The following is a 25,116-nucleotide window of genomic DNA, read 5'->3' as shown; positions in this document are numbered from 1 at the left end:
CAAAAGAACACACATGATATGCACTCACTGATAAGTGGATATTAGTCCAGAAGCTCAGAATACCCAAGGTACAATTTGCAAACCACATGAAACTCAAGAAGAATGAAGATCAAAGTGTGGATACTTCGATCCTTCTTAGAAGGGGGAACAAAATAACCATGGAAGGAGTTACAGAGACAAAGTTTAGAACAGAAACTGAAGGAATGACTATCTAAAGATTGCCCCACCTGGCGATCCACCCCATAACCAATCACCAAACCCAGACACTATTGCAAATGCCAATAAGATTTTGCTGACAGGAGCCTGATATAGCAGTCTCCTGAGAGGCTCTGCCGGTGCCTGGCAAATACAGAAGTGGATGCTCACAGTCAACCATTGGATGGAACACAGAGTCCACAATGAAGGAGCTAGAGAAATTACCCAAGGAGCTCAATGGGTTTGCAGCCCTATAGGAGGACCAACAATATGAACTTACCAGTAACCCCAGAACTCCCTGGGTCTAAACCCCCAATCAAAGAAAACACCTGGTGGGACTCATGGTTCTAGATGCTTATGTAGCAGAGGATGGCCTAGTCACCCATCAATTGGAGGAGAGGCCCTTGGTCTTGTGAAGGATCTATACACCATTATAGGGGAATGCCAGGGTTAGGAAGTGGCAGAGGGTGAGCTGGGGAGCTGGGGAAGGGGAGAGTGGATAGGGGATTTTTGGAGTGGAAATTAGGCAAGGGGATAACATTTGAAATGTAAAAAGAAAATAGCTAATTAAAATCTAAAAAATAATAAAAAGTTAAAATATTCAAAACCTTTAGTCATCAATGAAATGCAAATTATAAATACTTTGAGATTTCACTTTACATTTTACTTCATGGATACTTGTTTGTCCATATTCGTTGCTACTCTATCCATAATAGCTAGGACATAGAAACAACCCAATTGTCATTCAACTGACAAATTGATAATAAAAATGTGGTAACTATACACTATAGAATATCACTTAGATACATCCATTTGCCTAAGAATTTCTTAAATTCATTGTTTTTAATAGCTGAGTAGTACTCCATTGTGTAAATGTATAACTTTTTCTGTATCATCCTTACAGAGGTAGCCCAATCACAAAAGAAGTCACTTGATATGTACTCACTGATAAGTGGATATTAGCCCAGAATCTTAGACTACCCAAGATAAAATTTGCAAAACACAAGAAAATCAAGAAGAAGAAAGACCAAAGTGTGGATACTTCATTCCTCCTTAGAATAGGGAACAAAACACCTATGGAAGGAGTTACAGAGACAAAGTTTGGAGCTAAGACAAAAGGATGGACCATCCAGAGACTACCCCACCCGGGGATCCATCCCATAATCAGCCACCAAATGCAGACACAATTGCATATGCCAGCAAGATTTTGCTGAAGGGACCCTGATATAGCTGTCTCTTGAGAGGCTATGCCAATGCCTGGCAAATACAGAAGTGGAGGCTCACAGTCAGCTATTGGATGGAACACAGGGTCCCCAGTGGAGGAGTTAGAGAAAGTACCCAAGGAGCTGAAGGCGTCTGCAACCCTATAGGTGGAACAACAATATGAACTGACCCCCCTGGAGTTCGTGTCTCTAGCTGCATATGTAGCAGAAGATGGCCTAGTCGGCCATCATTGGGAAGAGAGGCCCCTAGGTCTTGCAAACTTTATATGCCCCAGTACAGGGGAATGCCAGGGCCAAGAAGTGGGAGTGGGTGGGTAGGGGAGCCAGGTGGGGGGAGGGTAAAGGGAACTTTCAGGATAGCATTTGAAATGTAAATAAAGAAAATATCTAATAAAAAATTTCATGTTACAGCAGATGCTGGAGAGGATGTAGAGAAAGACGAACACTCCTCCATTGCTGGTGGGATTGCAAGATGGTACAACCACTCTGGAAATCAGTTTGGCGGTTCCTCAGAAAATTGGACATAGTACTACCAGAGGATCCAGCAATACCTCTCCTGGGCATATATATTGAAGATGTTCCAACTGGTAATAAGGAAGCATGCTCCTCTATGTTCATAGAAGCCTTATTTATAATAGCCAGAGATGGAAAGAACCCAGATGTCCCTCAACAGAAGAATGGATACAGAAAATGTGGTACATTTACACAATGGAGTACTACTCAGCTATTAAAAACAATGAATTTATAAAAATTCCTAGGCAAATAGATGGATCTGGAGGGTATCATCCTGAGTGAAGTAACCCAATCACAAAAGAACTCACATGATATGTACTCACTGATAAGTGGATATTATCCCAGAAACTTAGAATACCCAAGATACAATTTGCAAAACACATGAAACTCAAAAATAATGAAGACCAAAGAGTGAACACTTCATCCCTTCTTAGAATTTGGAACAAAACACCCATGGAAGGAGTTCTAGAGATAAAGTTTAGAGCTGATAGGAAAGGATGGACCATCCAGAGACTGCCACACCCGGGGATCCATCACATAATCAGCCACCAAACGCAGACACAATTGCATACACCAGCAAGATTTTGCTGAAAGGACCCTGATATAGCTGTCACTTGTGAGGCTATGCCAGTGCCTGGCAAATACAGAAGTGGATGTTCACAGTCAGCTATTGGATGGAACATAGGGCCCCAATGGAGGAGCTAGAGAAATACCCAAGGAGCTGAAGGATTATACAACCCTATAGGTGAAACCACAATATGAACTTATCAGTACCCCTAGAGCTTGTGTCTCTAGCTGCATAAGTAGCAGAAGATGACCTAGTCGGCCATCATTGGGAAGAGAGGCCCCTAGGTCTTGCAAACTTTATATGCCCCAGTACAGGGAACGCCAGGGCCAAGAAGTGGGAGTGGGTGGGTAGGGGAGTGGAGGGGGAGGGTTTAGGGGACTTTCTGGATAGCATTTGAAATGAAAATGAAGAAAATAGCTAATAAAAAATTGGAAAAGAAAAAAAAGTACTCAATAAATAAAATTCTCACAAACTGAATCCAAGATCACATCAAAATCATCATTCACTGTTATCAAGTAGGCTTCAATTCAGGGATGCAGGGATGGTTTACAATATTAAAATCAACAACGTAGTACACTATGTAAACAAACTGAAAGAAAAAAGGCTACATAATCATCTCATGAGATTGTGGAAAAGCCTTCGACACAATCAGTATGCCTTCATGTTAAAAATCTTGGAAGATCAGGAATTCATCACACATTTCAAAGCGTGATAAAAGCCATATATAGCAAACCAACAGCCAACATCAAATTAAATGGAGAAAAACTACAAGCAATTCCAATAAAATCAGTGACAAGACAAGGAGGCAGAGGGAGGGAGGGTTTTTGGTAGGAATAGGGGGAGGGGAAAAGGGAGAGTGGATCAGGTATGAGGGGAGACAGGAGAGAAACCCAAAGGGCCAGGAGATTGAACGGAAACATGCCACTGCAGGATGTAGGAAGTAGGGGGTACCTCTACATAGTCCCAGAGACCTGGGATGTTAGAGGCTCCCAGGACTCAATGTGAGCAACCTTAGATGTGATGACCAACAGTGGAGACATGGAACCTGAAGAGAAGGCCTCCAATAGATAGACAAGGTCCCCAGTGGATGAGTAGGGATAACAACTCACTTTCAACATTTGTGTCCCAGAACTGTTTCTGTCTAAAAGAAATGCAGAAACAAAAATGGAGCTGAGACTGAAGGAATGGGTGAACAGTGACTGGCTAACCTAGACCTCTAGGAGATTCTAGGGGCTGTGCCTCCAACCAGTTAGCATAACTGGTCTGCTCCAAGGCCCCAGGTAAATATGTAGCAGAGGCCTGCTTTGTCTGGCCTCAGTGGAAGAGGCTGTACTTAATCCTATAGAGACTTAATGCCCCAGGGAAGGGACATACCCTCTCTGTGGCAAAGGAGAAGGGGAACATGGTAAAGAATTCTGGGAGAGGGGGACTGGAACATCTGGGGTGTAGATAAATAAAATTAATTTTTAAAAAGGAGGCAGTGCAAAGAAAGAATAGAGGGTGAGAGAAGAGGGGGTGGTGGGACAGGATACAGTTTTATCAGAGTTTTACAGAGAAGTGTTGCAAGTGAAAACAGAACTAGCTAGAGAATAGGAAGAAACAGGAAGATTAGAACAGACTGCCAGAGTGAGTTTGAGGCCAATCAGAACAATACAGTCAGAAGCTGAGAGAGGCCAGTTTGAATGAGTCAGTTTGGATAAGAGTTTGGGCAGAACAGCTGAGTTGAACCAGCTAACAAGTCTTCAGAAGAGCTAGAAAGGGTGAGCTTACTCAGCAGTATGCATTCTAAATGACAAATTCATTTGACAAATAAAAGTGACTTTTACACCCTTGGTTGCCTCCACGTAGTTGATGGTAAATTCTATTGTTGAAGTCACTATGCATTTTAAACAGGACTATGCTGGGTCTCACTTGAATGCCTCTTTCCTTGATTACTAGCTTCCACAGTACCAGATGGTGTCATGTGAAGTTCTAAGGGCAGAAATCAGCCATTAGTTCTACACAGCTATCAAACCTATGAACTACAACAATTACCAGCATACATGATAACCCTAAGTGTGCAATAGTGGCATACATATGTTGGTGGTAACCAACAGCTCTCTTACTTGTCTCAACAAGAGGGAAATCAAGACTTGTATAAGAAACCTAGCTAAGTATTCTGGGTTTCTGAGTTCATGGAGCTTGAGTGAGAATTTGTTACTACCACTCCACCAAACCAACATAGCTCATAATTTCATTCTAAATATTTATCCTTATAGACAGAGTTTATATGAAAAGCTTCCATACCTCATCAAAGAAATTTCCCTTTTCAGTAGACAGCCACTACAGAAAGCACAAAAGGCAGAGAAGAAGTGATCATGTGGTGCCCAGCTGCAAGTGATACAGTGATAATACAACTACTACACCTAATTCTCAGTTCACATTGTGGAAGAGTGGGAAGAAGGACTGTAAGAGCCAGAACAGGGAGTCAAGATATATCCAGTGTGTATCCACTAGAAATATCAGGGGCAATATACCTATATGACTCCCAAAACAAGACTTGAACAAACAATCAACAGACATGACAACATAAGAAGGGGAAACCTCACAGACCCCAACACAAGATAAAGAACTGGAGGCAAGCAATAATTGCTAGGAAGAGGAGAAATAGTCTTAACCAGGGAAGACTAGCATGATAGAATTGCCAATATCAAGTGGTCAGCTTTGAAATAATATACATACTGGTAGCATTATATTATATATTGTTATATTGTATACACACATATATATATACATATGTATATATATACACATGTATATATATACATATGTATATATATGTAATTTACAGCACAACAATTAATAAAATAAAACCATGGGTTTGAGGGAAAGAGGGAGGACATATTTGGGAGGGGTTGGAGGAAAAAAGGGAAAGGGAAAATCATGTAATCAAATTGTAATTAATAATTATTAACAAAATGGAAACGCTAATTCACTACAAGAAGTTTTTTAAAACTCAATGATAGAATGACAATATGAAATGCAGATTACAGAGATGCAGAAATACCAGGACCATGCCTTTCATGATTCATGTACTGAGTCTGGCTGACAGCCTTCAAATATATTGGAAAGGAGCAGGCAATAGTAGGTTTAGGTCAATCACCATGAGATTTTCTTTCATTGTGCAACAAGCCAATAGCCTTGTGATCAAAAAACTGTAAGAAGATGGAGACCAAACTATCTTTAATACGGCATCATCTCTTAGGTTTCTGTGACCTAAACTGTATCTACTTTAAGAGCAAAATCAAAGAAAAATCACTTTTTGTCATTGTGGTTGTGAGTATTGAATGACACGCTGTCTATAACATGTGGGACACAACTGTATTTACACTGTGACATCTGTTATTATTTGGTTTGGGAGAAGAAAACAGTACTGGGTATACAGCATACTAGTGCAGCTTTCGTGTTTATTATGGCTGTTCATATGATTTGTCTCTGTAGATTCAACCAATCCATTACTCACTGTTTGAGACATTACTGTCAGTCAATTAATACATGTTTTTCTAACAGCTTACCTTTCTGACCCACATGTAAAACAAGCAACAACAGCAAATAGAAAATTCCTCACCTGCCTTTGTCATGAAAATCCTTCCATCATTGCCAATAAAAACAATATCTGAAGTATAAAAGCTATGAGAAGACATCTTTATATAGTTTCTGAATAAGTCACACAGCATTTCAAAAGTATTGCCACCATCCATTGAAATCCATATCTAAAGGAATAAAAAGATAACACCTCACTAAGAACTGTCTCTAACCCTCAAAATTACCTATAAGCCTGATCTCCCTACAAAAAAAAATATATGCAGTACTATTTTCCTCATATCTCTATGTTCATCATGAACCCAGGTACACACCAACTACTTTCCCACTCACCCATTTGATTTACCTTTCCAGTGTCTGTATTGTCAAAGATAATTCATTCAAATAAGTGGTTGAGAGTGGTATCTTATTACATTCTTCTTCTCTCAGTGTATGTGTTTTTGTGTGCATGTGTCTTGCATACACAAGTATGGAAGAATGTGTAGAAAGACTACAGGAAGAAATTGGGTGAATTCCTCTTGTGCTCTCTGCCTTATTAAGATGAGTCCTTTTTTTTATTGGGTATTTATTTCATTTACATTTCCAATGCTATGCCAAAAGTCACCCACACGCTCACCCACCCACCCCACCCCCACCCACTCCCACTTCTTGGCCCTGTCATTCCCCTGTACTGAGGCATATAAAGTTTGCATGACTAATGGGCCTCTCTTTCCACTGATGGCCGACTAGGCCATTTTCTGATTCATATGCAGCTAGAGACACAAGCTCCAGGGAGGTACTGGTTAGTTCATATTGCTGTTCCACCTATAGGGTTGCAGATCCCTTTAGCTCCTTGGGTACTTTCTCTAGCTCCTCCATTGGGGGTCCTGTGATCCATTCAATAGCTGACTGTGAACATCCACTCCTGTGATTGCTAGGCCTCGGCATAGTCTCACAAGAGACAGCTCTATCTGGGTCCTTTGAGCAAAATCTTGCTAGTGTATGCAATGGTGTCAGTGTTTGGAAGCTGGTTATGGGATGGATCCCCGGATATGGCAGTCTCTAGATGGTCCATCCTTTCGTCACAGCTCCAAACTTTGTCTCTGTAACTCCTTCCATGGGTGTTTTGTTCCATGTACTCACAGATAAGTGGATATTAGCCCAGAAACTTAGGATACCCAAGATATAAGATACAATTTGCTAAACACATGAAACTCAAGAAGAATGAAGACCAAAGTGTGGACACTTTGCCCCTTCTTAGAATAGGGAAGATGAGTCTTTTATTAAACGAGAACTTTATTTACTTATTTATTTATTTACATATTTATTGGCCTTACTGGCTGGCAAGTGAGCTTTTGGGATGTGCCTGTCTCTGATTCCTAATGTTGGGGTTTATAGATTTGCACAGTCACACTCAGCCTTTTACACTGATTTGGAGGATTCCAAATCAGAAGAACTCAGGTCTTCATGTTTTCAGAGCAAGTGATTTTACCAGCTGAACCATCTTCCTAGCCCCACATACTGCATTTCCGATTTGTATTTTCCTGCACCTTGGGGATTATAGCATCTCTTCACATGTTTATTTGTTTTTATTTTCATTTAAATGATGTGCCACTTTGTTTCATTTCTCTCATTACTAGGTTTTCCCTTTGAAAATACTTCGTATGAACTCTTTCATTATTGTTATTTTTAATTCTCCCCTCCATTGTATTCCTTAAATATTGTAGGGTCTATATAGCATTTTGTCTCTCCAAGCTGGGAGTAGTAGTACAGTTCTATGATACTAGCACTTGGGAGGCTGAGGCATGAAGGGGGGGGAGGGTTCTGATGCTAAGACACTCTTCCCCAGTTGGTTCTTGATTTGTCTGTTAAGAAGGCCAGAGGCTAATTGCTGGGCAGAAGGTACAGGTGGCACTTCTAGGTCCCAGGAAGATAGGCAACCACAAAGAAGGAGAGAGGAGTTTCTGTCATGCTTTGGAGATAAAAGAACACAGCTACCATATGAGATCTCATGGGGGATATGGCCTATGGCCATGACTAGGCAGGTGGCCAGGCATGTTTGACAGAGGCTAGGTGGAACTAGTCAGTGAAGTTTAGGGCAGGTAAAGAGATGATGATAATAAATTGATAAGGGCATGCTTTTCCCAGTGGGGGATATCAGTGCCCAGCAGCTGTACCAAGAAGGCAAGTTGTCAAGGAACAATCTGTGTGCATGTCATTTGTCCAAGGATAAAATGGAAGCCAGATTGAGGCTGATAGCAGAGCTGATCCTAGAGCAAAGGCAGTAGCATATAATTAAATGCAACAGTGGCAGGTAGGGTCAAGACTAGATTGGCTACATAGTAAGGTCCAGGACAGGCTGGACCAGAGTGTAAGATTCTGTCTCAAGGAGAAACAAAATACACTCATGAAAAACTTCAATCATAGGGTATTCTGGTAATATTCCTGACTTATATGTTTTGAGTCATCAAATCTCAGTATAGTAAACTCTTCCAGAAGCACTTTTCAATCCATAATACCAAGAATTCTAGAACAGAAGATCATGAAGCAGCTATATTGGCAAAAATTGACAGGAAACTGTTAGATGAAGTCTAAGAATTTGACTACATTTGTGTAATACAGAGAAAATAGCATGCAATTTATATTGAGAGGGAGGCATACCAAGGAATGTAAGATGCTGGCTTGCAGAATGTGCAGAGTAGCAGGCCTTTGGCCTGAACACTGCAGCCAGTCCCACAACACCCAAAAGGAAGCTCCACTCCCAGGCACCCTATCACTCAGGATCATAGGACCAGAGGTGAGGAGGACACAACATCTGTCCCAACACCCACCGGGAGTAACTGGGACCAGAGGACTCCAGGGATAGAGGAACCTGGCCCATCTAGTGTCACAGGTTCCTTCTGATCTGGGCTGGTGCCCTGAGTAGAACTTGGGCCCGAATTCTGCCTCTGCAGCCAGTCCCACAACACTCAGAGGAAGCTTCACTCCCAGGTGATCTTATATACCCAGGATCCCAGGATCCCAGAATCCCAGGGGTTTGGTCACACAAGGATCTCAGGGTCCCAGAGGTAGCTTTATTCCCAGGAGCTCTGACACACCCAGGATCTCAGGATTACAGGATCCTACAGTCACAGGATCACAGAGACAGCTGGACTCTGAGGAGTTCTGACACAACCAGGATCTCAGGAAGGAAAGATTCCAGTCAGATATAGTGAGGACAGGTAGTACTAGTGATAACCAGATGGCAGGAGGCAAGCACAAGAATATAAGCAACAGAAAACAAGGTTACTTGGCATCATCAGAACCAAATTCTCCCAAGATAGCAAGTCTTGAATATACCATCACACTGGAAAAGCAAGATTCAGATCTAAAATCATTTCTCATGATGATGATAGAGGACTTTAAGAAGGACAAAAATAACTACTTTAAAGAAATACAGGGGCTGGAGATATGGCTCAGTGGTTAAGAGCACCAACTGCTCTTCTGAGGGTCCTGAGTTCAAATCCCAAAGAAATACAGAAGAACACAGGCAAATAGCTAGAAGCCCTTAAAGAGGAAACACAAAAATCCCTTAAAGAATTACAGGAAAACACAACCAAACAGGCAAAGGAAATGAACAAAACCATTCAAGATATAAAAATGGAAATAAAAACAATAAAGAAATCACAAAGAGAGACAGCCCTGGAGTTAGAAAACCTAGGAAAGAGATCAGGAGTCATAGATGCAAGCATCACCGACAGAATACTAGAGATGGGAGATGGAAGAGAGAATCTCAGGGGAAGAAGATACCATAGAAAATAGTGACACAAAAGTCAGAGAAAATGCAAAATGTTCCTAACTCAAAACATCCAGGAAATACAGGACACAATGACACAAACTTAAAGTTAGTAGGTATAGAAAAGAGTGAAGATTTCCAAATTAAAGGGCCAGTAAATATCTTCAACAAAATTATAGATGAATCTTATAACCTAAAGAAAGAGATGCCGAGACTGCATTAGTTAGGGAAGCAGAAACCGGCCTGAGTAGGGCCACAGGCCTCATCCGGCCGGATCAGCACCAGGGGAGCTAGAGCGCAGGGTCGGCTGACACCCTCCAGCTACCCACGACCCCCGCCACAGGATTTTGAGACTGCTGGTGAGTGGAACACAGCTTCTGCTCCAGTCCAATCGCGCGGGACCTAAGACTGCTCTGGTTGGGGAGGCAGAAATCCGGCCTACATAGGGCCACAAGCCTCTTCCGGTCAGAAAAGCACCTGGGAAGCTAGGGCGCAGGGTCCGCAGACACTCGCCAGCTACCCACAACACCCACCACAGGATTTTAAGACTTCTGGTGAGTGGAACACAGCTTCTGCTCCAATCCAATTGCGCGCGGGACCTGAGACTGCATTAGTTAGGGAAGCAGAAACCGGCCTGAGTAGGGCCACAGGCCTCATCCTGCCGGATCAGCACCAGGGGAGCTAGAGCGCAGGGTCGGCTGACACCCGCCAGCTACCCACGACCCCGGCCACAGGATTTTGAGACTGCTGGTGAGTGGAACACAGCTTCTGCTCCAGTCCAATCGCGCGGGACCTGAGACTGCTCTGGTTGGGGAGAGAGAAATCCGGCCTACATAGGGCCACAAGCCTCTTCCGGTCAGAAAAGCACCTGGGTAGCTAGGGCGCAGGGTCGGCTGACACTCGCCATCTACCCACAACACCCGCCACAGGATCTTAAGACTTCTGGAGAGTGGAACACAGCTTCTGCTCCAATCCAATTGCGCGCGGGACCTGAGACTGCATTAGTTAGGGAAGCAGAAAACCGGCCTGAGTAGGACCACAGGCCTCTTCCTGCTGGACCAGCACCCGGGTACCGCCAGCTACCGACGACCCCAGCCACAGGATTTTGAGACTGCTGGTGAGTGGAACACAGCTTCTGCTCCAATCTTTAAACAGTGACAACGACAACAACTAACCTCAGAGATTACCAGATGGCGAAAGGTAAACGTAATAATCTTACTAACAGAAACCAAGACCACTCACCATCATCAGAACCCAGCACTCCCACTTCGCCCAGTCCAGGGCACCCCAACACACCGGAAAAGCTATACAGGGATCTAAAAGCATATCTCCTGATGATGATAGAGGACTTCAAGAAGGTCTTTAATAACACACTTAACGAAATACAAAGGAACGCTGGTAAACAGGGAGAAGACAATAAAGAGGAAGCCCAAAAATCCCTTAAAGAATTGCAGGAGAACCCTGCTAAAGAGTTACAAATCCTTAAAGAAAAACAGGATAACATAATCAAACAGGTAGAAGTCCTTAATGAAAAACAGGAAAACACATCCAAACAGATGATGGAAATGAACAAAACCATACTAGACCTAAAAAGGGAAGTAGACACAATAAAGAAAACCCAAAATGAGGCAACACTGGAGATAGAAACCCTAGGAAAGAAATCTGGAACCATAGATACCAGCATCAGCAACAGAATACAAGAGATGGAAGAGAGAATCTCAGGTGCAGAAGATTCCATAGAGAACATCGGCACAACAATCAAGGAAAATGTAAAATGCAAAAAGATCCTAACTCAAAACATCCAAGAAATACAGGACACAATGAGAAGACCAAACCTACGGATAATAGGAGTGGATGAGAATGAAGATTTTCAACTCAAAGGACCAGCAAACATCTTCAACAAAATTATAGAAGAAAACTTCCCAAATCTAAAGAAAGAGATGCCCATGAACATACAAGAAGCCTACAGAACTCCAAATAGACTGGACCAGAAAAGAAATACCTCCCAACACATAATAATCAGAACAACAAATGCTCTAAATAAAGATAGAATACTAAAAGCAGTAAGAGAAAAAGGCCAAGTAACATATAAAGGCAAGCCTATCAGAATTACACCAGATTTTTCACCAGAGACTATGAGAGCCAGAAGATCCTGGACGGATGTTATACAGACACTAAAAGAACACAAATTCCAGCCCAGGCTACTATACCCAGCCAAACTCTCAATTAACATAGATGGAGAAACCAAAGTATTCCATGACAATACCAAATTCACACATTATCTCTCCACGAATCCAGCCCTTCAAAGGATAATAACAGAAAAAAACCAATACAAGGACAGGAACCACGCCCTAGAAACAACAAGAAGGTAATCCCTCAACAAACCTAAAAGAAGACAGCCACAAGAACAGAATGCCAACTTTAACAACAAAAATAACAGGAAACAACAATTACTTTTCCTTAATATCTCTTAATATCAATGGACTCAACTCCCCGATAAAAAGACATAGACTAACAAACTGGCTACACAAACAAGACCCAACATTTTGCTGCTTACAGGAAACTCATCTCAGAGAAAAGGATAGACACTACCTCAGAATGAAAGGCTGGAAAACAATTTTCCAAGCAAATGGTATGAAGAAACAAGCTGGAGTAGCCATTCTAATATCTGATAAGATTGACTTCCAACCCAAAGTCATCAAAAAAGACAGGGAGGGACACTTCATAGTCATCAAAGGTAAAATCCTCCAAGAGGAACTATCAATCCTGAATATCTATGCTCCAAATACAAAGGCAGCCACATTCATTAAAGAAACTTTAGTAAATCTCAAAGCACAAATTGCACCTCATACAATAATAGTGGGAGACTTCAACACACCACTTTCACCAATGGACAGATCATGGAAACAGAAACTAAACAGGGACACAGTGAAACTAACAGAAATTATGAATCAAATGGATCTGGCAGATATCTACAGAACATTCTATCCTAAAACAAAAGGATTTACCTTCTTCTCAGCACCTCATGGTACCTTCTCCAAAATTGACCACATAATTGGTCACAAAACAGGCCTCAACAGATACAAAAATATTGAAATTGTCCCATGCATCCTATCAGATCACAATGGACTAAGGCTGATCTTCAATAACAAAATAAATAATAGAAAGCCAACCTTCACGTGGAAACTGAACAACACTCTTCTCAATGATACCTTGGTCAAGGAAGGAATAAAGAAAGAAATTAAGGACTTTTTAGAGTTCAATGAAAATGAAGCCACAACATACCCACACTTATGGGACGCAATGAAAGCATTTCTAAGAGGAAAACTCATAGCTCTGAGTGCCTCCAAAAGGAAACTAGAGAGAGCACACATTAGCAGCTTGACAACATACCTAAAAGCACTAGAACAAAAGGAAGCAAATTCACCCAAGAGGAGTAGACGGCAGGAAATAATCAAACTCAGGGGCGAAATCAACCAAGTGGAAACAAGAAAAACTATTCAAAGAATCAACCAATCAAGGAGCTGGTTCTTTGAGAAAATCAACAAGATAGATAAACCCTTAGCCAGACTCACTAGAGGGCACAGGGAAAGCATCCTAATTAACAAAATCAGAAATGAAAAAGGAGACATAACAACAGATCCTGAGGACATCCAAAACACCATCAGATCCTTCTACCAAAGGCTATACTCAACAAAACTGGAGAACCTGGATGAAATGGAGAAGTTCCTAGACAGATACCAGGTACCAAAGTTGAATCAAGATCAGGTTAATGATCTAAACAGCCCTATATCCCCCAAAGAAATAGAAGCAGTCATTAATAGTCTCCCAACTAAAAAAAGCCCAGGACCAGATGGGTTTAGTGCAGAGTTCTATCAGACCTTCAAAGAAGATCTAATCCCAGTTCTTCACAAACTATTCCACAAAATAGAAACAGAAGGTACTCTACCCAACTCATTCTATGAAGCCACAATTACTCTGATACCTAAACCACAAAAAGACCCAAAAAAGATAGAAAAATTCAGACCAATATCCCTTATGAATATTGATGCAAAAATCCTCAATAAACTTCTTGCTAACCGAATCCAAGAACACATCAAAACAATCATCCATCCTGACCAAGTAGGTTTCATCCCAGGGATGCAGGGATGGTTCAATATACGGAAATCCATCAACGTAATCCAGTATATAAACAAACTCAAAGACAAAAACCACATGGTCATCTCCTTAGATGCGGAAAAAGCATTTGACAAGATCCAACACCCATTCATGATAAACGGCTTGGAAAGATCAGGAATTCAAGGCCCATACCTAAACATGATAAAAGCAATCTACAGCAAACCAGTAGCCAACATCAAAGTAAATGGTGAGAAGCTTGAAGCAATCCCTCTAAAATCAGGGACTAGACAAGGCTGTCCACTTTCTCCATACCTATTCAACATTGTACTTGAAGTCCTAGCCAGAGCAATTCGACAACAAAAGGAGATCAAAGGGATACAAATTGGAAAAGATGAAGTCAAAATATCACTTTTTGCAGATGATATGATAGTATATATAAGTGACCCTAAAAATTCCACCAGAGAACTCCTAAGCCTGATAAACAGCTTCGGTGAAGTAGCTGGATATAAAATTAACTCAAACAAATCAATGGCCTTTCTCTACACAAAGAATAAACAGGCTGAGAAAGAAATTAGGGAAACAACACCCTTCTCAATAGTCACAAATAATATAAAATATCTTGGCGTGACTCTAACTAAGGAAGTGAAAGATCTGTATAATAAAAACTTCAAGTCTCTGAAGAAAGAAATTATAGAAGATATCAGAAGATGGAAAGATCTCCCATGCTCATGGATTGGCAGGATCAACATTGTAAAAATGGCTATCTTGCCAAAAGCAATCTACAGATTCAATGCAATCCCCATCAAAATTCCAAATCAATTCTTCAACGAATTAGAAAGTGCAATCTGCAAATTCATCTGGAATAACAAAAAACCTAGGATAGCAAAAACTCTTCTCAAGGATAAAAGAACCTCTGGTGGAATCACCATGCCGGACCTAAAGCTCTACTACAGAGCAATTGTGATAAAAACTGCATGGTACTGGTATAGTGACAGACAAATAGACCAATGGAATAGAATTGAAGACCCAGAAATGAACCCACACACCTATGGTCACTTGATCTTCGACAAGGGAGCTAAAAACATCCAGTGGAAGAAAGACAGCATTTTCAACAAATGGTGCTGGCACAACTGGTTGTTAACATGTAGAAGAATGCGAATCGATCCATTCCTATCTCCTTGTACTAAGGTCAAGTCTAAGTGGAACAAGGAACTTCACATAAAACCAGAGACACTGAAACTTATAGAGGAGAAAGTGGGGAAAAGCCTTGAAGATATGGGCACAGGGGAAAAATTCCTGAATAGAACAGTAATGGCCTGTGCTGTAAGATCGAGAATTGACAAGTGGGACCTCATGAAACTACAAAGCTTCTGCAAGGCTAAAGACACCATCAATAAGACAAAAAAAACCACCAACAGACTGGGAAAGGATCTTCACCTATCCTAAATCAGATAAGGGACTAATATCCAATATATATAAAGAACTCAAGAAGGTGGACTCCAGAAAGTCAAATAACCCCATTAAAAAATGGGGCTCAGAACTGAACAAAGAATTCTCACCTGAGGAATACCGAATGGCAGAGAAACACCTGAAAAAATGTTCAACATCCTTAATCATCAGGGAAATGCAAATCAAAACAACCCTGAGATTCCACCTCACACCAGTCAGAATGGCTAAGATCAAAAATTCAGGTGACAGCAGATGCTGGCGAGGATGTGGAGAAAGAGGAACACTCCTCCATTGTTGGTGGGATTGCAAGCTTGTACAACCACTCTGGAAATCAGTTTGGCGGTTCCTCAGAAAATTGGACATAGTACTACCGGAGGATCCAGCAATACCTCTCCTGGGCATATATCCAGAAGATGTCCCAACCGGTAAAAAGGACACATGCTCCACTATGTTCATAGCAGCCCTATTTATAATAGCCAGAAGCTGGAAAGAACCCAGATGTCCCTCAACAGAGGAATGGATACAGAAATTATGGTACATTTACACAATGGAGTACTACTCAGCTATTAAAAAGAATGAATTTATGAAATTCCTAGCCAAATGGATGGACCTGGAGGGCATCATCTTGAGTGAAGTAACACAATCACAAAAGAACTCACACAATATGTATTCATTGATAAGTGTATATTAGCCCAAAACTTAGGATACCCAAGATATAAGATACAATTTGATAAACGCATGAAACTCAAGAAGAATGAAGACCAAAGTGTGGACACTGTGCACCTTCTTAGAATTGGGAACAAAACACCCAGGGAAGGAGTTACAGAGACAAAGTTCGTAGCTGTGATGAAAGGATGGACCATTTACAGACTGCTGTATCCAGGGATCCGTCCCATAATCAGCTTCTAAACGCTGACACCATTGCATACACTAGCAAGATTTTGCTGAAAGGACCCAAATATAGCTGTCTCTTGTGAGACGATGCCGGGGCCTAGCAAACACAGGAGTGGATGTTCACAGTCAGCTATTGGATGTATCACAGGGCTCCCAATGGAGAAGCTAGAGAAAGTACCCAAGGAGCTAAAGGGATCTGCAACCCTATTGTTGGAACAACATGATGTACTAACCAGAACCCCGGAGCTCTTGTCTCTAGCTGTATATGTATCGAAAGATGGCCTAGTCAGCCATCAATGGAAAGAGAGGCCCATTGGACTTGCAAACTTTATATGCCCCAATATAGGGGAATGCCAGGGCCAAAAGAATGGGAATGGGTGGGTAGGGAAGTGCGGGGCGCTATGGGGGACTTTTGGGATAGCATTGGAAATGTAATTGAGGAAAATATGTAATAAAAATATTAAAAATCAAAAAAAAAAAGAACAAAAAAAAAAAAAAAAAGAAATGCACCTCAGTGGCAAAGAAAGAAACTACCTCAGAATAAAAGGTTGTAAAACATTTTTTCCAAGCAAATGGTCCTAAGAAACAAGCTGGAGTAGCCTTTCTAATATTGAACAAAATCGACTCAATAGAAACAGATGTATAAAAGTTGGGGTCTTAGACAGATGCACTTATCACTTAAAATGAGCAGAATGCATAGAAACAAACACTTATCTAGGATGCATTGGCTATTCTGGGTCTTTTGTTGTTCCATATCAAATTGAGAATTTTCTTTCTATTTATGTGACGAATGAGATGAGGATGTTGATTGTGATTTTATTGAATCAGTACATTCTTTTGGTAGGAAGGCCATTTTTCACAATGTTAATTCTACCAAGCTATACGCTTGGGAGGTCTTCTTTACACATTTAAAGTTTTCATTAGGGCATCATCCTGAGTGAGGTAACCCAATCACAAAGGAACTCACACAATATGTACTCACTGATAAGTGGATATTAGCCCAAAACTTAGAATACCCAAGATATAAGATACAATTTGCTAAACGCATGAAACTCAAGAAGAATGAAGACTGAAGTGTGGACACTATGCCCCTCCTTAGAATTGGGAACAAAACACCCATGGAAGGAGATACAGAGACAAAGTTTGGAGCTGTGATGAAAGGATGGACCATCTAGAGACTGCCATATCCAGGGATCCACCCCATAATCAGCTTCCAAACGCTGACACCATCGCTTACACTAGCAAGATTTTGCTGAAAGGACCCAGATAGAGCTGTCTCTTGTGAGACTATGCCGGGGCCTAGCAAACACAGAAGTGGATGCTCACAGTCAGCTATTGGATGGATCACAGGGCTCCCAATGGAGGAGCTAGAGAAAGTACCCAAGGAGCTAAAGGGATCTGCAACCCTATAGGTGGAACAACATTAGGAACTAACCAGTACCCCGGAGCTCTTGACTCTAGCTGCATATGTATCAAAAGATGGCCTAGTCGGCCATCACTGGAAAGAGAGGCCCATTGGACACTTTATATGCATTTTGCTGCATACAGGAAATGCACCTCAGTAGCAAAGAAAGAAACTACCTCAGAATAAAAGGTTGTAAAACTTTTTTTCCAAGCAAATGGTCCTAAGAAACAAGCTGGAGTTTGTTTCTTATAAAAGCAAACTTTATATGCCCCAGTACAGGGGAACGCCAGGGCCAAAAAAAATTGGAATGGGTGGGTATGGAAGTGGGGGGGGGGAGGGTATGGGGAACTTTTGGGATAGCAGTAGAAATGTAATTGAGGAAAATATGTAATAAAAAATATTTTAAAAAAATAAAGTTTTCATTATAGAGGCTTTTTTTAACCTCTTTTATTGTATATATCCTAAATATTTTATTTTATTTTATTTTATTTTATTTTATTTTATTTTATTTTAGAAAGTGGGAGTGTCCATGATTTCTTTCTCAGCATGCTTGTTACTCATATATATTAGGACTGGTAAATTTTGTAAGTTAATTATATATCCTAACACTTTGCTGAAATTATGGATAATTTCTACAATTTATCCAGTCAAATTATGGGAACATTGGGTAAGAGGCAATATAATTTTCAATTAAAAATAATTTAACTTAATATTTTCCCATTTGTATCCCTTCTCTTGCCTTATTTCTCCAGCTAATGCTTCAATCACATTATGGATAAGCAGTAGGGATAGTGGGCAGTCCTCTCCCATTCCTGATTTTAAGGGGGCTTATTAATGGTTTCATTCATTTAGGATGTTATTGATCATGGGTTTGTCATACATAGCGTTTACTATGTTGGAATACACTTCCTACAGTCCTACATGTTCTAGGGCTTATATTAAGAAGGCATGTTTAATCTTACCAATGACTTTTTTCTTTTTTCTTTTGCTTCCATTGAGATGATTCTTGTATTTTTTGTCCATGTATTTGGTTTACTACATTTATTTCTTATATATGTAAAAAAAAAAATAAAAATAAAACAATGAAAAGGAGGAACAAAGAAATCAAAAAAAAAAAAAAAGAAGAGTTAATCCAAAAGAATAAAAATTCAATGGCCAGAGGAGAAATTAGAGGTTGTAAACTGTTAGTATAAAAAACAAAATAAGGTAGTCTCAAGAAGCCCTAATACCCGGATATCAGATGTGTATATGTTTATTTCTGTATACAGTAGAGACTGTAAGCCAAAAATTTGTGAGCATGGATAAAATAAAGATGGTTTTTGTTCATGTATACCCGAGATTCTCAAGTTGGGAGGCACAGATTCAGTAGAAACCACTTACATGCTGTGTCAAGTGAGAAAGACTGAATGAATTAACAATGAGGCACAGTGCTAAAAATCAACCTAAACAACTTTGGTTGGCCTTGTCAGTTGCCCAAGTTGCTTTTTGTTGAGACAGAGTCTCACACTGGAGCCAAAACTGGCCTTGGACTCACAGCAACTTGCCTCCCTCAGCCTTCAGACTACTGGGATTACAGTCTGGATGAGTCATATGCTTCATTTCCCTGATTGTTCCCAATAGGTTTAGACTGGTACTCAATGTCTTTCTACATTGGTAACTGCACCAGGGAGTTATTATTCATAAGCAATAGATGTTCTGAGAGAGTCATGGAGTGAATAAAAATTCTAGGATTCAGCTGCCAACCTCTGAAATCTTTAAGCACAAATAGAAATCTCACTTGGATGTTAATGATTGAGGAGCTCGTGACTTAAAGTAAAGCTGTAACCTGCATTGTGATCTTAGAATCTCACTGAGAAAGGCTATTCTTTCTCTTGACTGAACTGCAGCCATTAAATTTTCTTTCCCAAGAAGAAATCTCACTGTTAAAGTGAACGGAGTGCTTTTCTTGGAAGATACCACATCACATCTTAGTACTCAATGCCTTCAGGGTTCATATTTTGTGACCTTACTTTTAACTTGGGTGATAAACATAGGTATTTGTCAAAGCTTTCAGGTTACTGATAAGAGAACTGGCTGGCTGGAAACCCAAAGATGGAGAACATTACCAAAAGAGCTCAGGTGACAACAGAGCCAGAAGAGGATTCTTTGACAAATTCACGTGAATTTGCAGAAACACCAGATAAAAACCATACTTTTAATGGATTAATGGTAAAATCTAAGTCTTTCAATGTTGTAAAGAAATTAGTTATTTCCAGTAATATTCAGAAACTTGATGCCCCATGTCTCATTTTTATCAGCCAGTGAGCGATTTGAAAGGTTACAACCAACTCCAACTAAGCTTAACACACAGTAAATAGTTGATAAGCATTTATTACCTCCACTTCCACTTCTACCCCCCATTTCCCCTGAGTACTCGAGTTCTTCATGTATATAATCACACAGTCTACCAAAGTTGGACTACTACTCTTATTTCAAAAAAGGGAATTTTATGTCTGCTTACCTGATTGCCATAAACATACAGAAAGTGACTGCGGGGATGGAACACCATTCCAACTGGATGAACAAATGTGGAAGGAAATTGAAAACTGGGAAATTTTGGTTGAGGGCTTGGTTTCCCATCCTTGAGCATAGCTACAGTGACATAGGTCTCTTTGGTATCCTAGATAAAGCAAAGGAAGACTTAAGATTTGTCCTTTTATTCTTTGTCCACAGTATAATTTCTAGACTTTTCCATTATTTCAGTTTTAATTGAGACAAGGACATACCCATTATCACAGCAAAGATTTCAAAGAAAAATTAGGAACCACTGATAACTCTACTCCACTACCTCAGCTATCAGTTTTATAGATGCTGAGATGTAACATGGGAAACTAAGGAATCTGCTCTAAACTAAAAGTAGAAAATTGGACTAAAGGGCACCACCACATATTTCATCTCACAGCAGACCTATTCTCAGAAAAAAAGACAGCAAATAATATCTACCCAAAATCATTTTTCCGGGGAAGTCTTATCAGTCTGGGAGTGATACATACACAGGCTTATCCTACCACCTTTTCCTCCCTTGTTGTTGTCCTGGAACTATTTACCTACTAAAAAGAAGTTTGGTGGTTTTTTTTTTCAAGAAAACATCAGCTTAATCTAAAATATGTTCAGTTCAGCCTACATAGGCATGGTGGCAAATGCCTCTACTTCCAGCACTCAGGGTAAGGGGTAGGCATATGCTGTGAGCTCAAGGATACATAGTATCACATAGTGAGACTCTGCCTTAAATTTTTCAGCTGAAAAAGCAGCTTATTTGATGTTACCCTGAGGTTTAGAGGGGTGATATTATGCCCCACTTAGGACTTAGTGCTGAACAGCTATTTGGAGAACCCTTGAATTTTCTAACAGTTCTGAGAATAATTATAATTAATAGTCATGGTTAAGGATTTATGCAACAAAAAAAATATACATCTGTGGCAATGGGCTCCCCTTCTTTGTCCATTTAAACTAAGCCTTTCAAGGAACTTTAGATTTTTGAGGAAAATATTCAGCTTATATTTCCCTGGAGAATCAGAAAACAATTAGCATTGTGGCTTTCACTTTTATACACTTGAATGACAAATAAAAAGAAATGCTCAGGAGCAAACTATTTCACAAATGATTTTATCAATTTCTATGCCAGAGATCATGACAAACTGGAAATAATGTCTGCTAAAATTAGTTTGTAATGCTTTGTGACAGACAAAAAACCCTCTGGGCTATAAGACTTACTTGCATATGGAAAAGATAAACTCCGCTTTGAGTTTCTTGATCAATAAGAAATGCTATCACATGTGGAACGGATCTTTCATTTTTATAAGTAGAAATTGCGCAAGGTAACCATTGAAGAAATGGTTCTTTACTGAAAAAACAAGAACTGGACTACAAAATAGAAAGAGAGAAAATTGTTTCTGAAACATAAATTGCAACTACGTACTGTAGAAAAACAAGCTAATGAATCATTGTGTTCTTTTGACAAGCCACAAATAAATCCATATGTCCCCTCCCCTTTTCGTATGCATGCACGCATGCATGGACACAGGCAGATACACAGAATGGTTCTTACTAAGTGACCAAGGGTATTCTAGATCTATGTAGCACAGGTCTGTGTGCCTCCTCCTACTGATTGCTAGAATTGCATGTCTGTGATTATACACATGGCTCAGATATCATAGTTTAAATTCTTTAAGATCTATTCCTTTCTTCTGGGTGGATTTTATTTTTAGAAGACACTGAGAAGAATCTCTTCTCTAGTATGGAACATTTGTCTAGATATGTTAGATACTTAGCTTTAACAAAAGTAGGTATCTGCTATTAAGTATACAAGGAGACACCACTGGGACAGGTTAAGTATTCCGTGTGTTCAAGTACCAAATTGCAGATCAAGAACAGTTCTCGAAATCATGCTTAACAATATTAGCTACCTTTGAAAGTTTTCTATATCGTACCTCACTGAGGGTCCTGTTTCTTTTGAAAGTGACAGTAACATAATCAACTGTAAAGTATAAAGGTGCAGAAATTATGAACAACATCTATACTTTTTTCACTTGGGAAGTATTAGTGTTAATAGAGCTGCCTATATAAGCTAAAATGGTAGTTTGTGCCATCTAATAATTTATCTTTACACACATCTCTCTTGAAAATGGACAGTAGTGACACTCTCACTCATTTTTATAAAAGTTATCTCAGCATGTGGCTCAGGGTAGCCTCATGTCTTCAGTGTTCCTGATTCCGCCTCTAAGTGTTAAAGGAATGACAGCTATACACGTCTAGTAAGCCTGGATTTCTCATTTTTAGGCCATTAATTCATATATAATCATGATCCTTATATTTTATTAATTTTATATTTAATGCAGTTTATTTGATCTATATATGTAATCTATAGTGATAAAAGTACATTTAAAATTTACCTTCAAATTGTATCTTGGGTGTTCTATGTCTCTGGGCTAATATCCACTTATCAGTGAGTGCATATCTAATGACTTCTTTTGTGATTGGGTTACCTCACTAAGGATGATATCCAAGAATTTCATAAATTCATTGTTTTTAATCACTGGGAAGAGAGGCCCCTTAGTATCATGAACTTTATATGCCCCAGTACAGGGGAACGCCAGGGCCAAGAAGCAGGAGTGGGTGGGTAGAAGAGGGGGGGTGAAGGGGGGGGTATAGGGAACTTTCAGGATAGCATTTGAAATGTATATAAAGAAAATATCTAATAAAAAATTTACCTTCAAAACTTTCTCTGTTTGCAAAACATTTTTCATTATACCACAGTTTTCCTTTCTTATAGTCATTCTATATAAATATATAAATGAAAATGTCAAATGGACCACATATAGAGAAATATATTAAACAGAAAAAAAAATTACTTTAAAATTCCAAAGTTTTGATCATTTGTGGATGTGAGGCCAACTAAGAAAAAAATCTGTACTTATATAAGAGGTTGAAGACTAAAGTAAAGAATCAGCAATTATATTGTCAAGAGTTCCTAAGAAAGAAATAGAAAGGCATGATGGTGTTCTTGGCTATGAAGTGGTTTTTTAAAGAACCCAGAAGCTGCTTAGGTATTCACCAGTTAGAATGGTACATATGTTTATTTTGTTGTTGTTGTTGTTGTTGTTGTTGTTGTTCCACATTTGCTGCAACAGGGCAGAAGGAACCTGCACAGAAGACTGATAATGGCAAGTAGCAGCAATATAAAGGCACTGAGAACTGATCATAAGAAAGAAATGGTAGGCAAGTAGAATTACTTTTGTTAATACTAACTATAATATGATGAGAAAGTTTGTTAGGGGAAGGTTTCAACTTTCCATTTGGAATTGAGACAAGGAAATCCTCTTTTATTTTTAATGAGAAATTTAGCATAACTTATCAGTAGCAATTATATAAATGTTGAGGTTTTCTCTTAACCCTGATAGCTCCCAAATAGTAGAGGTCGGAGTATTTTATTTACTTAACAGCTTTGTGGCACAACAATTGAGCAGTACCTACTTTTTTTAATTCCCTAAACTACTCTGGCATCTCCCAGACAAAATCACCAAGATGGTGGCACTTCATGGTTTTCTCTATTCCACCTGGTTTCTTAGGATTGCTCCTGGACCTTCTCCTCATGACTGGATCTCCACTTCCTCACGCTCACCCACTTCCCTGGCTGGGAGGAAGTTCAGCCCTACTCTCTCCCCTGTTCCATCCTTGACTTTCCAGCTTTTATTGACAAATCAGAGACTAAATGGGGAACAATGTTTATATTCTGTTAAGCAGGAGATATTTAGAATAAGCATTGCAATGCCATGTGCAGATTGCAACCACACAAGGTGGCAGAGAATCAGCAGTTGAACAATACAAGATACTCTATACACAGGGCACAATAATATTATGCATACACCTGCCCCTTTCAGTCCAATAAAAGGCTCTTTCTCTTACAATATGATTTACCTTCATGTGTTTAGCAACCTTGGAAAAAGTATTCTATTATTCATCCTTGATGAATATAAATGCATAATATCTTGATGCATCTAAAATTCTATACCTATATCAATTTCTATCATTATGACATGCATAGGCCTAAAAACATTTTATTAAATCCAAAACAATTTGAGCTTGATATAGATACTGATACTATCTAGTCTTCAATTGCATCAGAAACATGGAAAGGAATAAATATTACCTGAATATACCGGAAGTGCAGGGAAGCAGCTTCCAAAACCATAAAAGTGACAAAGATAGCTGGCTGCCTGGACAGTCCCCCTGAAGTTTTCTATAACATCTTCAGCCGAGAATATGTGGCAGACATTTCTATGAAGGAGGGATTATAATGGACTTGCCTACCTGTCCTGGCAAATCTTGGCCATCAACTTCCCTGTATCCTGTATATCCAGTTTAGACAGCATTCTGTCTGCAATTAAAGCAAGGGCATTTTCTTGCCTAGTGGCTAGCTTATCACATATGAAGCCAACTCCACATGGAGGTTCTTTGATTGCTTATCATGTTCTTTGAAGGCGAATAAGGTTCTGCTAGGATCAGACCTATCTTATTGTCAAAAATGTCAGAGGACTCTCCATGCCACAGGACCCCTAGCACACCCAGGACCTCGGTATCACGGGTGAGTGGAACACAACATCAGCTCCAAAGAGTCCTGGAGGGTCTTGTGCCAGCAGGAAGAGTGCCAAAGAAACCCCGCTCAGCCAGAGGCTGAAATTCGTTCTGGTTGGGGCCAGCCCCAACATCTTCTGCCTGATCCTGGCAGAGGGCACCAAGGTCCCCAGAGGACTCTCCACACCACAGGACCCCTAGCACACCCAGGACCTTGTGACCACTGGAGAGCATGTGGGCAACAGAGCTTCTTGGACAGGGTCCCTTCGGTCCTTCATCCTCAGCCAAGAAGCAGAGCTGA

General features: G+C 40.1%; 1 protein-coding gene across 1 annotated transcript in view; it reads right to left on the bottom strand.

Moving 5' to 3' along the window:
• LOC110288505 (cation channel sperm-associated auxiliary subunit beta-like) overlaps positions 1–25,116 on the bottom strand; it is a 239,931-nt gene that overhangs the window by 80,637 nt on the left and 134,178 nt on the right. Inside the window, exons 11-15 of the mRNA XM_085830619.1 lie at positions 22,952–23,018; positions 22,172–22,218; positions 21,456–21,605; positions 20,203–20,361; positions 6,107–6,251 (exon numbers count right to left, since the gene is read on the bottom strand). Of these exons, the coding sequence (XP_085686745.1) occupies positions 6,107–6,251; positions 20,203–20,361; positions 21,456–21,605; positions 22,172–22,218; positions 22,952–23,018 (568 nt within the window). The remainder of the gene's footprint in view (positions 1–6,106; positions 6,252–20,202; positions 20,362–21,455; positions 21,606–22,171; positions 22,219–22,951; positions 23,019–25,116) is intronic.

Source organism: Mus caroli, unplaced genomic scaffold (assembly GCF_978045245.1).
Source record: "Mus caroli unplaced genomic scaffold, Mus_caroli_1 scaffold_14, whole genome shotgun sequence".
NCBI lineage: Eukaryota > Metazoa > Chordata > Mammalia > Rodentia > Muridae > Mus > Mus caroli.
Note: the sequence above shows the minus strand (reverse complement) of the source record. Positions and strands in the feature narration are given on the sequence as shown.